The sequence below is a fragment of the Lycorma delicatula genome, chromosome 1, assembly GCF_047948215.1.
Source record: "Lycorma delicatula isolate Av1 chromosome 1, ASM4794821v1, whole genome shotgun sequence".
NCBI lineage: Eukaryota > Metazoa > Arthropoda > Insecta > Hemiptera > Fulgoridae > Lycorma > Lycorma delicatula.
The window spans coordinates 270,471,204-270,487,820 of NC_134455.1; the positions used below are offsets into that span (position 1 = coordinate 270,471,204).

At 30.5% G+C, this 16,617-nt stretch overlaps 1 protein-coding gene and 1 long non-coding RNA gene across 6 annotated transcripts in view; one reads left to right on the forward strand and one right to left on the reverse strand.

Annotated features, from left to right (window-relative positions):
* Window positions 1–79: 79 nt before the first annotated feature.
* On the reverse strand, window positions 80–12,016 carry LOC142331497 (uncharacterized). The gene is made up of 3 exons (XR_012758010.1): window positions 11,858–12,016; window positions 6,491–6,629; window positions 80–1,776 (listed from the first exon to the last, which is right to left on the reverse strand). It is a non-coding gene; the product is annotated as an uncharacterized LOC142331497 (long non-coding RNA).
* Hydr1 (abhydrolase domain containing Hydr1) overlaps window positions 11,926–16,617 on the forward strand; it is a 106,940-nt gene continuing 102,248 nt past the window's right edge. Inside the window, exons 1-2 of one of the 5 annotated variants that reach the window (XM_075377427.1) lie at window positions 12,006–12,295; window positions 13,355–13,569. Coding sequence is in view for 3 of the 5 variants with exons in the window: in XM_075377434.1 (XP_075233549.1) it covers window positions 12,424–12,445 (22 nt within the window). In the remaining 2 variants the exon portion in view is untranslated. Of the gene's footprint in view, window positions 11,945–12,005; window positions 12,296–12,322; window positions 12,446–13,354; window positions 13,570–16,617 lie in introns of those variants that run through there. The other 4 variants (XM_075377414.1, XM_075377421.1, XM_075377434.1 and 1 more) reach the window with 4 other exon arrangements.

Consider the following 16,617-nt stretch of genomic DNA (forward strand, 5'->3'; position numbering starts at 1 on the left):
GTGCATACAATAAAAATTTACATAAATACTTTTAAATCGTTTTTATTTTTGAACAAGTTTACATTTTGTTACAGTCAGCAATATGAAAATATGTAAATAAGTTTTAGACTTTATTTTGTATGGTAAGCCATGAAACACGACACATGGAGTGCTACAGTGCACTTAATACACTTTGTGGTACTCATTTTCTTGCACATTCAATATTGTAATAGTTTCTTTTTCCCTGTTTGACATACGAGATGGCTGTCCCCTTTGAGACAATTCGTTATTTAATTCAAGTATTACAGTGGCAACTTGTCAACAAAATGCTAGGTGGTCTTATCTTCCATCATCTTGCTTATATATCTGCCAGGAATTGTATTCTGTAACATCAATCAGGTGTACAATTATTGGAAAATACTACTTCTTTCCACTGATGGTGACTGAATAAAAAGAAATGTTTTGATCAGCTCTGTCAATGCAATTGTAATTATGGATTACATGTGGCTGTGAAATTTGCTTTTTCTGTTGCTGATAGTAATGTCCAACCTGACTAATGGGATGTACACTGTCAAAATTACTTGCCACACAAACTGTGCTGTTATCATTCTATACAGTGACAAGTGCATTGGCCGAGTTGTTTGGCCTGTAATGATAAGTTCCTCTTGGCTCTTTCTTTAGTTCAACCACAGGTAAGTCACAACTAATTCGGTTCTTCCTTATTGTTCCTGTAGCTTGAACATTCCTTTTATCCAAGTCACTTAAAAGAGGAACTGAAGTTAAAAATTGTCAAAATATATTCTGTATGGCAACTCTTGCAATTTGTGTACATATGTCACGACAACAGCATATCCTAGATCTTTGTTGGCATATTTTTCTGGCAATATACCACCACCCTGATATGGTTCCAGAAACGACAAATACTCATCATCTGGACCACCACACCAGAATTTGAATACTTATCTAATAGGCTTATTTCAGATAAAATGGTTTTGTGCTGTGATGCCAAAAATACGGAACACTATGCTCTCTTCTATAAAATGATCTTGCTTAAAAGTTGTAAAATCCAAACACTTTATTACTTCCAAAAGTGGCCTACTTTGGCAAACTTATCATTTTTGTTAAGTTCATCATTCATTATTTGCCATGATGAACTTGAATTTGTCTCTGGACATTGCCTCTAAAATCAGTATATTATGAACATCATTTGATGTCTCCCAATACATGTATTTTCTTGGCAAAACAACATATCTACTCAGAAGTAATATTGCAATGAAACATGTCATCTCATTTTCTGTACAGTCTGCAGTAGATTCCTCTTTTCAGCATATTGGTTCGTGAACTTGACCATCATGCTGATTACATCATCAAAGAGAAGTTGAAAATATTTTAGTGGTGTTTTTCCTGATATTTAACTGTGCAAAGCATTGGCCAGCTACTAGGATGTACTGCAAAAGGCTGTTGTATCCACTTCCCTTCATCACACACTTTTCTTTAATTTGCACCTTTAGATAGACCAACAGTGGACTTGTGCCTTCTTTTAGGGTGCTGAACTGAAAATTCAGATGTTGACGCAACTGACGGAGATGTTGCAAGAACCTCAGTGGATGGGACAAGTAAGGCCGGTGCATTTAACTGACTGGCTGGGATATTGTCAATAATTAGGGCTTCTTCATCACTGGAGTCCTCATCTGTAGCATTATTTGTTGATAGCAATGAAATATGCAGACCAGTAACTGGAATTCTCTTTCATTTGATTCCAATATATCCAGGAGCTCATGTGAAGTTACTGGTTTCCTAAAATAATAATAGATAGTAATAATAGAATGGCATATAAATTACAATGAAATGTTCAGAAAAAACAACAAAATTACATAAAAGAAACCTAATCCAGTGCTATGAAAAAAATTCTGATGATGATCATGACAGAAATCGAACTAAAATCTTTGTAACTGGATGTTGATTTTGGTTTGCTGCTATAATGACCTGTTTTATTTTAGCAAAAACCTTTACTAAACAATAAACAGTAGTACACTCAAATTTTATATGATTTCATTTTCTACCTGACCTGCTGCAGTCCGTGTGGAAGGATGTCTAACTCTCTGAATACACTATTTTTTTTTTTTTTTTTTTTTTTTTTTTCATAAAATTGCAATAGTATAAAGGATACACTTTAGACTATTTTTTTGTTAGATTCAGAATTAAAGATGCGGCACAGGATAAAAATATGACACCGTCTACTAGAAAGTCGTGGAGGCTTGCCATCTTTTTCTTAACCTAGATTTCACACAGTTGCAGAATCAATGGTCACCAAACAATTTAAGAAAAAACAGCTTTCCTTATGTTTTAAAATTATACACACAACATCTGTTGGATAATGAATCAACTACAAGAAAATGCTTTTTTCACAAATCCATGATGCACATCCTTGTGGAGGTCTGCAGCCTAATCTGGGCCTAAAACAATAAGGAAAGCAAAGAAACTACTACTATTTTTTTCTGTTTAGCCCAGAACTACCATAAGGTATTTTAGAGGATGATATGTATGCATGTAAATGAACTGTAGTCTTGTACAGCCTCAGGTTGACCATTCCTGAGTTAAGTTGTGATTGATTGAAACGTAACCATCAAAGAACACCAGCATCCACGATCTGGTATTCAAATACAATAAAATGCCTTCAAAGAACCTAGAATTACTCTATGGAATTCCTTGTTCTTTATCTTAAAGTGAGAAGTTACAAATTATATGTGTATTCTATTACTATTTCTGTTGATAAAGTATAACAAACTAATTTTAAGAAAATATAAGTATAAAACATAATTGTCTTATATTTTGTAAATTAAATGCTGAAACTTTCTTCAAGAGAAGAATAATAACGGAAGTCTCAATCAATAATAAAGGAATAAAGCTCAGTCATTTAGGAAGCGGCTAGAGTCTTTAACCATCATGGAGACAGATTTGAAACAGTTTCAGTTGTGATAGGCACCAGAGAAGCGTTTCCAGATTGTACTGCAAAATATCTTTGGGGATTTATTTTCCAGCCTTAATGAAGACTTGTTGCTCATTGCTCTGAGATCTTCCCTAGATCTTGTACTCTGCCATATAAACTGACTGCAGCCATTCAAAATTCATTTAGTATTTATCTTAAAAATTCAATTTCTAGCTTAAGTAAAATTTTTGACCAAGTGCATCTGGATTGTTTAATCTGCTGTGAGTTCTACCGCTTCTGTAGGAATACAGTAAAGTTAATTTAACAAGGCCCTATGGGCTGTGAAATTGTGTGAACTCACCACCCCTTAGTTATAAGGTATTTTTAGACAGTGTGATCTTAAAGTTCTCTCAGCTAACTGACTAGGCTTAGTAACCTAGAAAGAACCTCTCCACATTATTGCTATCTGGAAAAACTTTTGCTAAAAGAATTCATTAATTAATTTTGTTAGAAGGGCAATAATAGCACATACAAATTTCTTTTTAAAATACTGTCAGGAATTCATTAATACTTACTAAATGTTTACAATTTATATTTAAAATAGAAATTTTAACTTCTTCTATATCAATGGGAAATAAAAAATACTGATTCATCAACAAAACTATTCAAAGTGAATGGCTTTATTTGAAATGGATCAATATGATTGCTATGTGAAATACTAGAACAGAAATTATTTTATTCATTTGCTACCTGAATAAGAGATGAGATAATGAAAGTTGAGTCTGAGTCCTTTTATATTTTTTATGAGATTGTCTGACATGTATTTCTAAATCCAGTTAATTTTGATAACTGCTCATACAGTTTTAGATTTATAGTTTGAATTGGGTATTAAATTATAATAATATTTTTTAGCATTACAAATAACTTGAAGTATAAATTTCTTTGTATGACTAGTGTAAAGCTGTTTTTCATAAAAACTATTGACAATAGTAGGAATTATGGTATAGTGCCATTAAAATTAAAGAAAAGTAATGTGTATAGTTGTAATAAAGAGAAACAAAATATTCCAGTTGCAATAATTGTATGCGATTCCTGTCTAGAGCACATTATGGTTCCATTTCTATTTATTAAACTCATAAATGAAAGCATTTTACAATCTTTTGTGCATAATGCAACTCACAAATGAAACGTCCCCCTAATAAGGTTAACAGCATTTTTTAAAACATATTCATAAAAAATTGTACAAACAATTCAAAATTGTTGATAATTCTTGAACACTATGTTCTCAAAAACTACAGTGATGCATGTTTACATGCTCATGTCTGCATGATGTAACATAAACATAATAATTACTGTTTATAGATTTCAGGATTTCTGTTATAGAAGAAATGGAAAACCTGCATGACAACTATGCAATATGGAGATTGCCTTTTATGTTTTTATAAATGACCACAAGATGTAACATTACCACTGTAAAATTTGTCTTTTTTAATTGTTACAACAGTTGCAGCTCAGAAATCGATCGAATAGTTTGTTTACAGTGAGCGTTTAAAAAAAAAAAAAACAGTTTGTGAAAAATTGGAAATTTTACGTGAAGGTTTTCGTAAATGATTTTAATCCAACAAAGTGCTTCCAAGAAAACGATCACTTGTTTCTTGGGTTATACTGTACATGTAGCAATCCTTGGATTAGAGAATCAAAGAGCAGTTAATTCTGAATGTTACACAACAATTTGTTTGCCAGAAGTAATCAATGAAATCAGGAAAACAACTAAAAACATATTGTTCTTCATCATGACAATGCCAGCTCTCGCAAAGCACATCAAGCAATTGATTATTTGATGGAAAAAAGCAATGAATTAATATCTCATTGTGCATATTCATCTTCCTTTTTGTCCTATTTAATAACTTCTTTTTGTTCCTGTCAAACAAAAAATGCTTGGACAGCGATTTTCATCACCTCAAGAAGTTGAATCCTTCTAAACCCATTTTTCTTAGGTACCAACTTCCAAGTGGAAAAAATGTTTTGACATTTGGTTTGAATGCATACAAAAGTGTATAAATCTTAAAGGTGAATATTTTGAAAAATAATAAAACTATTTGTACAAAAAAAAAATTTTTCTCATTGTTTTTATAAATACTTCAAAAGGCGGCCCTCATGGAAGTTAACATAATGAAAGTATAAGAACAAGAGGTTCTCATGAGCACTTGAGAAATTGTGTATAAATATCAGTTCTTTAATATTTCTGCAGGGTTCTCTGACAGACAACACTAAAAACACTATAAACAATTAAAAGTACTGATAATGAAAATTTGGAAAGCATTCCAGGGATAAAAGAACTTTCAAATTGGCATACAGAGCGAAATAAATCTAAATTAAACTCACAAGTACTTTGACAACATATTTATAGAGAATAGTATTCTCCAAAGATAGTTTGCATATAAAAATGAAGACAAAGATAAGTTATTTTGTGTGTCACATTCTAAGGAAGTTAAAAAAAGATAACAGAATATAGAAGATTAAAATGTAATTTAATTCTGTAACATAGGCTACACATTCACATAGATACCCACCAATTCCATGTAATCCATACAACATATAAACTAATTCCATATAATCTTAACATCAACACCACCTACAAGCTCTCCCTCACCATTACTTGCTGCCCAAACAACTATCATACTATGGTTCCATATGATACTAGTATCCTTCACACATAACCTTTTAAAATAAAGAACAAAACATTTCACCTTTTATGACTGCTAGTGAGATCTCTTAGAATTCATCAGAACCTGATATATTACAAAGATAAAAAGTTTCATCAATTATTTTTTTTAACAAGATTTATTTTAATAATTTGCAATGCTTTTTGTAGATTTTGTAATATAATTTGTTAATTTAATAAGTTTTTATGTACTTATCTAAAAGTAAGTGATTTTTTTCTTTGGGGAATTTCAACATTTCATTGTATTTACATAATAAAAGTATATTACCCAAATCCCATAATTTCCCACTTAATGAACTCCAACATGTCATCAAACAGGTTAATTGACATCTTGAAATAATTAAAAAATTTGAGTTCATTTTGACACTTTTATAAAATTAACATAACATACAAGCTTGTAGAAATTTTGTTACTTAAAATTGTATGAACCCAATATTTTCCCTGCTTCTCTTCTTTCAGTGCTCTGAATTTTTTGTACAACCTAAACAAACTGCTTCTTCCACAACGATCGAGTGATGAAGCTCAAATGGATTAGAACATGGAAATTTTTAAGAGGGCACAGCCATAGCATTCTGTGAAGAATCCCAGATTATGAAATAATTCCTCAAAAGGGTCAGCCTTGTGTCCCTATGACGTTTAATGTTGAAAAATAGCTACAGTGATGTACCCTTGTGAATTATTTATTATGTTGGATTTAAGATGAATTTAATGTTTAAATTAAAGTTTTTTTGTTTTATTTTTGGTGTATCTTACTTAAATATTCTTAGTTTTACTTTTATGATGAAATCTTTCCACTTTTTATTGTACATTGTTTTTTTTAAATTTAGGATCTTGTAGCTAAGTAAAGGCACACTTACTTTTATATAGATGAATACTAGTTCGTGGATACCGGTTTTCTTTGGTGGTTGACTTTCAATTAACCACACATCTCAGGAATGGTCAAATTGAGACTGTAAAAGACTACACTCATACATATATTATCCTCTGAAGTAGTACCTGAACGTTAAACAGGAAAAAGAAAGAATCTTGTAGCTATTATTTAAAATTTTTAGAATTGCTTGAATAACTAATCAACACTTCTTTTTTTATGTAGTAGTCAATTATTTATTAAGCTTTAAAGTTTAATAAAATGTTTAGTAGTGAATTTAGTAAAATAATATTTTTTATAACAAATTCAGTAAAAAAAAAAAATCTTGATTTCTTTATAAAATATCATTATTTATTTTTTGGGTTATGCAGGGTCGAACAGGGAAACATGACGGCTTTTGAAATAGTAATAGAAAATTTAAAAATGAGAACATATTTTTCAAGTTTTTCTGCAGCACCCTGAACCATACTCATCAAATTGTATGAGAATTTCTTTCATTCCTGTGAAGTGCAGTTAATTTTTTTAAACCTTCCCTTTTATGTTTCCCAGTGGCGATAATTGTTATGCAAATGAGTTGGCAACCACATTTTTTAATGATGAGAAATGAGGTGCTTGGAAGAAAATTGTCTGAAAATTTTCATTGAGCCCTTGCTGTATGGACTGTCACTTAATTTTGGAGGAACCAAATTTATTTTGTTTGGGGTTTGTACAACGTATGCAAAGTTCTGTCAAAAGGAAGCCACATTACATGGCAATGTAACAATCAAAATTAACAGTTACCACATCTACTTTTTTTTTTAAAAGGTGTGAATTAGTTACCAGAGAAATGGCTCTTCGTACAGAACACATTGCTCTATGAAGAAGAGAACAAAGTTATCTTTGATTGTAAGTTATGCATATCAAATATTCTATTTGGCTACACAACCAGACCAGGTGAAAATGAACTTCAGCACTATCCATAACCTCATCATTTAACATTTCAAGGAAAACTTCAGCAAAAATTATATCTTTTTCCAGTCATTTGGCTTTAAATGCTGCACAACTATCATTTTATAAAAGTTAGACCCAGATACTGAATTCTCCTTAAAATTCAGCCTAAAATACGCAGAAAACACAATATCTCATAACTAAAAAATGGGGTTTGTTCTATAACAGCTTGACTCAGGAATGCATTCATCCTTACCTCTTGAGGCAGACATTTTCTGGAGCGCAAATGTTCTACCCCTTCAAGCAGTGTTTTTAATATAGAACTGGTAGCTCTTAGGTCTTCTATCCATGACCCACTATCAAGTCCTCATTACATTTTAACAACTGAATCACCACTTTTAAAAACTTCTCTGTGACAAAAGCCAGGTGCACCTTTTTTGATTGTTTTATGGTGACTGAAACGGCACCATGTGTCAAGTAAAACAACACTATTTTGAAGCCTGATTCTGCCTACCTGCCCTGATAATTAATCAAATACCATCGGGGTTCACTGTCAGACTCTGTATAGTACATATATATATATATATGTGTGTGTCTGTAACAGTTATGCTAACTTCTTAAAAATTTAATTTTTATAAGCACACCAACAAAACACTTTATAATGACAAAAAAAAAAAACAGATTAAGTAAGATTTGAAATCTTCAACATTATTAATGGAAATCAAGATAAGTAATGAATTTCTTTTGATTGTTATAAAAAAATTTTTTTATTACATTTGATAAAACCAAAAAATTTCAATTTACAATTTCATGGTTAATAAGAAGTTTAAAATACATAAAATAATAATAATAATTTTAATTTAATAATATGTAATAATTTAATTTAATTTTTTATGTTTAAAATTTTTTAAGTTAATACAATAAAATAATATTGCCATTATGAGTAAAAAAATTATAAATAAATTAATAACATTTAATTATAAGTAAACTTATAGATGCACCAGATTAAAGAATAATAATTTATGTAGCAATATAACCATTACCTACACTTGTATAGTTTTAAAAAATATGTATCTAATTATAAAATTGTAATCAGAACAGATAAAGTACTATATATAATGATTAATAAAAATAAATCAAATTATTTCTCTAATAAAGAAGATGCATACAAAATAAAATGCAGAAAAAATTTCACTATTTTTAAAAATCAATTTACGGTTTTTACCACTAAGGACATAATTATGTTTTCTGAAAAATGTAAAAGTTGTATTACAACTATGTGATTCTTATCTGTAGTAATCTTCAACAAAGATTACAAGCGGTACAAGATGCCCAGGCTTTGTATTTATGATTCAGTTGTAGTACTATCTGTTAAATATTGGTAAATTTTTAATTGTTAATTCAGGGATATCTACAGTATTTGCATAAAGCATTATTACATGATAACTCTACTAGTACCCCTTCATGCTGTTCTGTACCAACACAAGGATAATTTTTTACATATCCCTGACAATTTTTTACATTATGGAAACTTGTACCCATATCTTTATTATGGCATTATTTGAAAACAGTACACAGTAAATTAAAATGTATGTATATTTATTTTTTTTTAAAGAATAATTTTAAGGCCAGTGATGTGGTGCCTTTTTCGTGTAAGCTTTTTCTTGCAAGATTAAACATTGTTCCTTAACCAGATTGATGGCAGAATTCAGGAAAAACATAATGCATATGCTGTTTTTATGCATGTTGATTTAAAGTTACTTTAAATAGTTTTTGCATGAACTATTTTTTTTTTTTAAATGTCTTCTGAAGGGTTAAGATACTAGTACTACTTTAATAGAATGACGGAAGATAAAATTTTATTTTAACTATTTGGAGGTATTCATTATTTTAAAATAGTACTGAGGAGATATTGCAGATTGAAGCAACAATGCAAGATAAGCTGTATGCACAGTATTTGTTGAAGGAACCAATTATTACTGTAATAGTTGATGTCATCTGATGTTTCTAATTAAAACTAAGTTGTTCTAATAGAAGATCAAACCTTAAGAAAAAAATCTGATGTGAACACCACGTGACTTTTCTTGTACACGTCTTAAATTATATATATACACTTTTTTTAAATGAAAAAAATGTGTATATATATATATATATATATATATATATAGAATAAAAAAGTCTGTTTACATATTGTTTGTTTCGTAAATATTTCGACACCAGCCCCACCTAGCGGGTATAGTTATTGCAAAAATATTTCTTTTCACATTTTTTGCAAAAATATTTCTTTTCACGTTTTTTGCACAAATATTTCTTTTCACGTAACTAATATTCATATTCTGAATATGATCCAAATCGGTCCATAAATATAATTTTTCTAAATATCTCAACCCCAGCACCATCTAGCAGGTTCATTTTTTGCAGAGATAATTCTTTCCATGTAAGTAACATGTATTCTGAACATGAGGCAAATCGGACCCAAAATACAATTTTTTGAAATATCTCGACGCCAGTGCCACCTAGCGGGTCCAAACTAATTCAGAAACCTTCCCTGGCATGCATCCAACCATTCGCCAAAGTTTCATCACTATCGGATGGACGGTTTAGGAAGGCATAAGAGACATACAGACAGACAAACATAAATATATAGTATATTTAAATTTAAAAAAAAATATATAAATATATAGTATATTTAAATTAAAAAAAAGTTTGTCTGATTTGAACCGTTCTGCCATCTCCTTGTAAGATCCAATTATTTCATTAATTAAATTTTTGTTTGGCTATAACTCTGGAACCAATGAAAATAAGTACCACTTATGATATATCAGTGAAAAGCAATCAGTGAGGGCTTATTACTGCAGTTAAGTCCAAAATCCATGGGTTTTTCAGACAAGACATTGATTGCAATCAAAAGGGGAAGTGCACAACTAGATGTTACAACAGTCCTATATGCAAAATTTCACCATCCTATGGCTAATCATGTTTGAGTTATGTGAGATACAGAGTCATGCCGAAACTAGTCAAAATGGATATTTCCATTGAAAATCTGAAAACCAAAATTTTTGTGATCACAATACTTCCTTTACTTCATATAAGTAAGTAAAAATTAAAAATCATGTACAAAAATGATTCACTTTCTTTTGTCCACCAAAGGGATAATATCTCCTCAGTTAAAAAAAAATTGAAATATAATTATATTCTAATGCTTTGCTCCCCTCTCGCAATCTAAAATACTCAATTTTTTAACAGCAGCATTTAATTTGCAATTCAGATAACAATAACAATTTTTTAATGCAAAATGAAAGGTTGGATATTGAATTTCTTCTTTTCAAAGTTCTCATGCTTTTTAAGGACAAGTAAAACCTTCATGGTATTTTAAATTTGAGCCTTGATAAATCCTCTAAGACTCCTTCATTAACAAAAATAATTTGTTTACATTCAGAATGTATTTTCAATTTACTTATTTTTAAGCACGCATACAAACCTCAGTGATGTTTAAGATCTCAGTGACCCTTAGTCAACTTAATCCTTGCTTAATTAAAATTGAAATTAATTTTCTCTCCTTCAAATAAAAAATATTTTGATGTTCTAACAATTAATTCTTTGTCAAAACCTTTTTTTGAAGCAAGTAAAAAGATAATTTGTATTAATTATGTAGGGCCCATCCTATCTACCTTGCCCCTTCAGTTATGAAAATTTAATGTGCTTCACAATTAGTAAAAAGTTATAATTGAGAAAATTTATAATAGTTTAAATCTACACACATAAAGTAAACTTTTATGTATATATTTCATCAACATGGTCTTTTCATGTGTTATGAAAAACCTGATGATTTTATTCCAATTAGCATTCCACTTTATATTACTTATGTCAATTAACAGAAATAGTATAAATATATATTATATAAAAACAAAGATTCTTGTATTTTTTCATGATGTACATGAGAAGTTTACTTTCAACCGTGAATGTAAAATATTTTACTCATATTGACATAAAATATTTAGGGAGGGCATTTCCCAACTAAACATTTTTAGATATCTTCTTTATATAATAAATTTAGTATCTACATAGTCTTTTAAATATTTTTCTGAAAACAATATTTAGTGCTCTATTTGGGTATAGTGCATGACTACCATGTGAATGAAACTGTAAATAAAAAGTGCAATATAAGCTTGGACAATTGTTTGAAGAGTTGCTTGAAAGTAGCAATTAGTTGTCTTTCTTATACCAAGTAAAGGTTATAGGCTTTATTTAATATCTAATATTTCTGTCATCCCAATAAGGATAATGTATTTTTAAAAAAATTGACAAGTAAATAACCATTATGGTAACAGAGGATAATATTTAATAACAGCTAATATGAACAGTATTAGAGCTGGTCAACACACTATTGAAGCAACAATACCCAGCCTAGTCAACCATTAAAACTCACCAGTTATCTGGACGTGTGACCTTGTAACCATTATCCACATTACTTGCAATTTTTAAAGTTAACAAATCAAGATAATCTTATCGATGTGTAAGTTTATTCGTAAGATTATGTGGGAAATCGCCATTTTTTCTACTACTGGTTTTATTGTACAGCAGCCTTGTGTGCCTACAATTAATTTTTTTGTTAAACCAATTACGTTCAAATAGTAATTGGCGCTCATTAGTTGATAGTTGCGCAGGCGTTTAACTATTCATCGACCAGCAAGATGTTAAATGTTTGATATAGGTTCACGTCTTTATAGTATTATTATCGCGCGCGGCTTCGGCTTGAACGTTTTGTTGCATTGGACTTTTTAATCGTGTAATTTTTTTAGATACTGGTGGTAGTTACCTTTAATTTGTAGGGTTTTAGTGAAAAATAACTTTTAACTGAAATTGGGTAAGTAATGAATGCGGTTTAAATATTTTGTATATGCTGCTCGGGTGGAGATGATGTAGAGGTTTTTGTTTCTTGTATTGTTACTCATCAGGATAGAAATTTCTAATGAATTACTCGTTGGACAGCTGATGTATAAATTGCTAAGTTTAGGTTAGGCTGTTTCAATGCTGTGATAAAACTACTTTTTTATTGTTATAGTATATTATAATTCCGCTTTTTGTATATAATATTGCCATTTATTAGTGCGATATAATATTTTTTTATCTGTTAAATTTAATTGCTAAAATATACGATGAACCAAGAACTGTTACATCTAGTAATCCACGTTCTTAACTACCTAAGTGCCTGTTGATTATATTTAAAACTTCTCGATTAAGATGTAATTTTTTGGTTTAATACAGTTTGCATGCTTGTAGCTTATGCTGTTCGTCTGTTACAAGTCTCAATCACATGGTTAACTACACCTAAACTTGTACACAAAAATATTTATTAGTTTTTTGAGAAATAAGTTGAGTAAATAAAAAGTATGTGGTTGCAATAGATACTGTGTAACAGTATGGAAATGAGGTTAAAATTTGAAGGAGATTGTCAGAATTTAATTGGGAAATATTGGGATTGCCTATAACCTGCATTTTATTAGTTTTGCTAAGTATAGATAATCTACATGTGATCAGCATTTAAAAAAATCCCATAAGAAGAGCAGAGTAATGTGGAGGGAATGTGCCAACCATTTAATATTATTTATTCATGAATATGAATTATGTTATCTAAGCATTGATATTCATTGATCGTAATTTTTGTGCAGATTTTGGTAATAATTTTATGCTAGTTTGAGTAACAGTTTTTATAACAAATCATTTTACTGTTAGTAATAAACTTAGTATGGTATAGGCTTGAAGTGGTTAAACAAAGCAGCTATCATGACCCCATGTTATTGCATATAGTACTAACTTATGTGGTGGAGTGTATGGGGAGAAAATAAATAAATTATTATTGTCTCCATTGAACATTAAGAATTTTAAATTGAGCATTACTAACTTATAGCAGTTATTGTTTCAGTTGCAGGATTGGCACTTATCTTGATTATTGGTGATATTAAATGTATTATGTTTGCCCTGGGTCCTCCAGAGATGATATTTGCAGGACACATGTATTTGCCAAAATATGAAAACATTTTATAGTTTCACCGGTGCCCTGTAATATGAAACTTTGACTGTACTTCATATTTTTCCTGTTTAAATAAAAAGTTAATTTAAAGCAATAGCTTTACTCTGGTAAGCCATTCCAAATTTAGTTTTAGGTGTTGGTTACTAATATACTATTCTAATTAACTTTAATTTTGCAGCTGTGGTTTTCTTTTGTTCCCAGTTAATATTATAAAATGAAATGAAATTTCTCCCATTTGAATAACATTTTTTGTTTTGATAATTATCAAATTATCTCCCAGTGGTGGTAAATCAAAAATATTGTTACCTGATTATTGTTTTTAATCTAAGGTATTTTCATTTAATAATGTGTATTTTAAAATTAAGATTTACGTTTAAAAATATCATACTTTAAGGTTGTTGATAAAAAACAAAACAAAAATAATCTATGATACTATTACTTTGGTAGCCCTAGGTAAGTAGACATTAATTTTTCCAGAATGTGAATAACAATTGATATATTTCATTTTGCTGGTTGGCAGAATTGAAAATTGTCAGAAAAGATTCTGGGAATGTATCGTTGATCGCCACTGTTTCTGTTATATTCAGTAATGACTAAGTGATCAGAGATTTTTTATTAATGCAATAAATTTACTGTAATTTTTTTCATAGTTTTTACTATATTTACATATGTCATAGATAAATTTGTTATTAAATTTCATTAAATGTTAGTCCGTTGTTATTTCTACAATAATAAAAAAAATAGGTTTTTTAAACAAAATATATTAGAAACCAAACCTGAGTAGTTTTATTTATTATAGTTGTGAAAGTTTGAAATAATTTTTATAATTTGATTTGTATAATATGTACGTAAGATTACTACATTTTGATAGAATGCATCATCAGATGATCATATCATGAATAAAATTTTATACCTAATAAAAGTCTTTATGAATAAAGTTTATAAAAACATAAAGGTGCTGTGATCTAAAATATTTACCTTTACTTGCCTGTATTGTTAAAAATTATAAAGGTACCATCTTTATGCCCATATTTTGCAACTTAAAATTGTTTTATTTTACTGTGGCTTTATTTTTACTATGGAGAAATTTGTATACCCGAGTTGTTTGTGTTACACCTACGAGTTTTTATCCACTGATGTACCATTTGCCTCCTCTATGAATCATGAGACCTTGCCGTTGGTGAGGGGGCTTGACTGCTCAGGGATACAGAGTAGCTGGACCGAAGGTGCAACCATATCGGAGAGGTATCTGTTGAGAGCCAGACTAAGGAATGATTCCTGAAAGAGGGCAGCAGCTCTTTCAGTAGTTGTTAGGGGCGTGAGTCACAATGACTTAAAAGGCCATATCAACATCACTCAGTCCTCTGAGTACTGCGCAGCTGAAAGCAATGGAAAACTACAGCTGTTTTTTTTTCCAAGAAAATGTGGCTCTGCATTTTCAAAAGCAATAATGGAGGCGCCTTCCTTGGTAAAATATTCCGGAGGTAAAATAGTCCCCCGTTCGGATCTCCGGGTGGGGACTACTAAGGAAGGGGTCACCAGAAAAGTAAAAAATAACATTCTACGAGTCGGAGCGTGGAATGTTAGAAGCTTAAAAAACGTTGGAAAATTTAAAAAGGGAAATGGATAGGGTAAACGTGGATATAGTAGGAATTAGTGAGGTTCGGTGGGAAGAGGAAGGCGACTTCTGGTCAGGTGACTTTAGAGTAATTAACTCAGCGTCAAATAATGGGCAGGCAGGAGTAGGTTACATAATGAACAAGAAGATAGGGAAGAAAGTAGTGTATTTCAAAACGCATAGCGATAGAATCATTGTAATAAGGATAAACTCAAAACCTAAACCGACAACGATTGTTAACGTCTATATGCCTACAAGCGCCCATGATGATGATGAGGTAGAGTGTGTATATGAAGAGATTGATGAAGCAATTAAACATGTAAAAGGAGATGAAAATTTAATAATAGTTGGAGTTAAATTTAATAATTTAATAGAGATTGGAATAAGAGCATTGGAAAAGGCAAGGAAGGAAATATAGTGGGTGAATACGGGCTGGGCAAAAGGAATGAAAGAGGGGACAGACTTATAGAGTTTTGCACAAAGTATAATTTAGTAATTGCCAACATCCAATTTAAAAATCATAATAGAAGAATATACACTTGGAAAAAGCCAGGCGATACTGCAAGGTATCAGATAGATTATATCATGGTTAAGAGATTTAGAAATCAACTCGTTGACTGCAAAACTTACCCTGGAACAGACATTGATAGCGACCATAATTTGGTGATAATGAAATGTAGATTGGGGTTTAAAAACCTGAAGAAAAGGTGTCAGATGAATCGGTGGAATTTAGAGAAGCTTGAGGAAGAGGAGGTAAAGAAGATTTTTGAGGAGGACATCGCAAGAGGTCTGAGTAAAAAAGATAAGGTAGAAAATGTAAAAGAAGAATGGGAGAATGTTAAAAAGGAAATTCTTAAATCAGCAGAAGCAAACTTAGGCGGAATAAAGAGAACTAGTAGAAAACCTTGGGTTTCAGATGATATATTGCAGCTGATGGATGAACGTAGAAAATATAAGAATGCTAGTGATGAACAACAAACAGAAACTGGCGAAAGAAGAGTGGATTAAAGAAAAGTGTTCAGAAGTGGAAAGAGAAATGAACATTGGTAAATTAGGCGTAGCATACAGGAAAGTTAAGGAAAATTAAAATTAAGGTACATAAATTAAAATTTAATAATGTGTTAAACAAAGATGGTACACCAATATATAATACGAAAGGTAAAGTCGATAGATGGGTGGAATATATTGAAAAGTTATACGGAGGAAATGAATTAGAAAATGGTGTTATAGAGGAATGTGAGGAGGATGAAATGGGAGACACAATACTGAGATCTGAATTTAAGAGAGCATTAAAAGATTTAAATGGCAGAAAGGCTCCTAGAATAGACGGAATACCTGTAGAATTACTGCGCAGTGCAGGTGAGGAAGCGATTGATAGATTATACAAACTGGTGTGTAATATTTATGAAAAAGGGGAATTTCCGTCAGGCTTAAAAAAAAAAAGTGTTATAGTAATGATACCAAAGAAAGCAGGGGCAGATAAATGTGAAGAATACAGAACAATTAGTTTAACTAGTTATGGATCAAAAATCTTAAC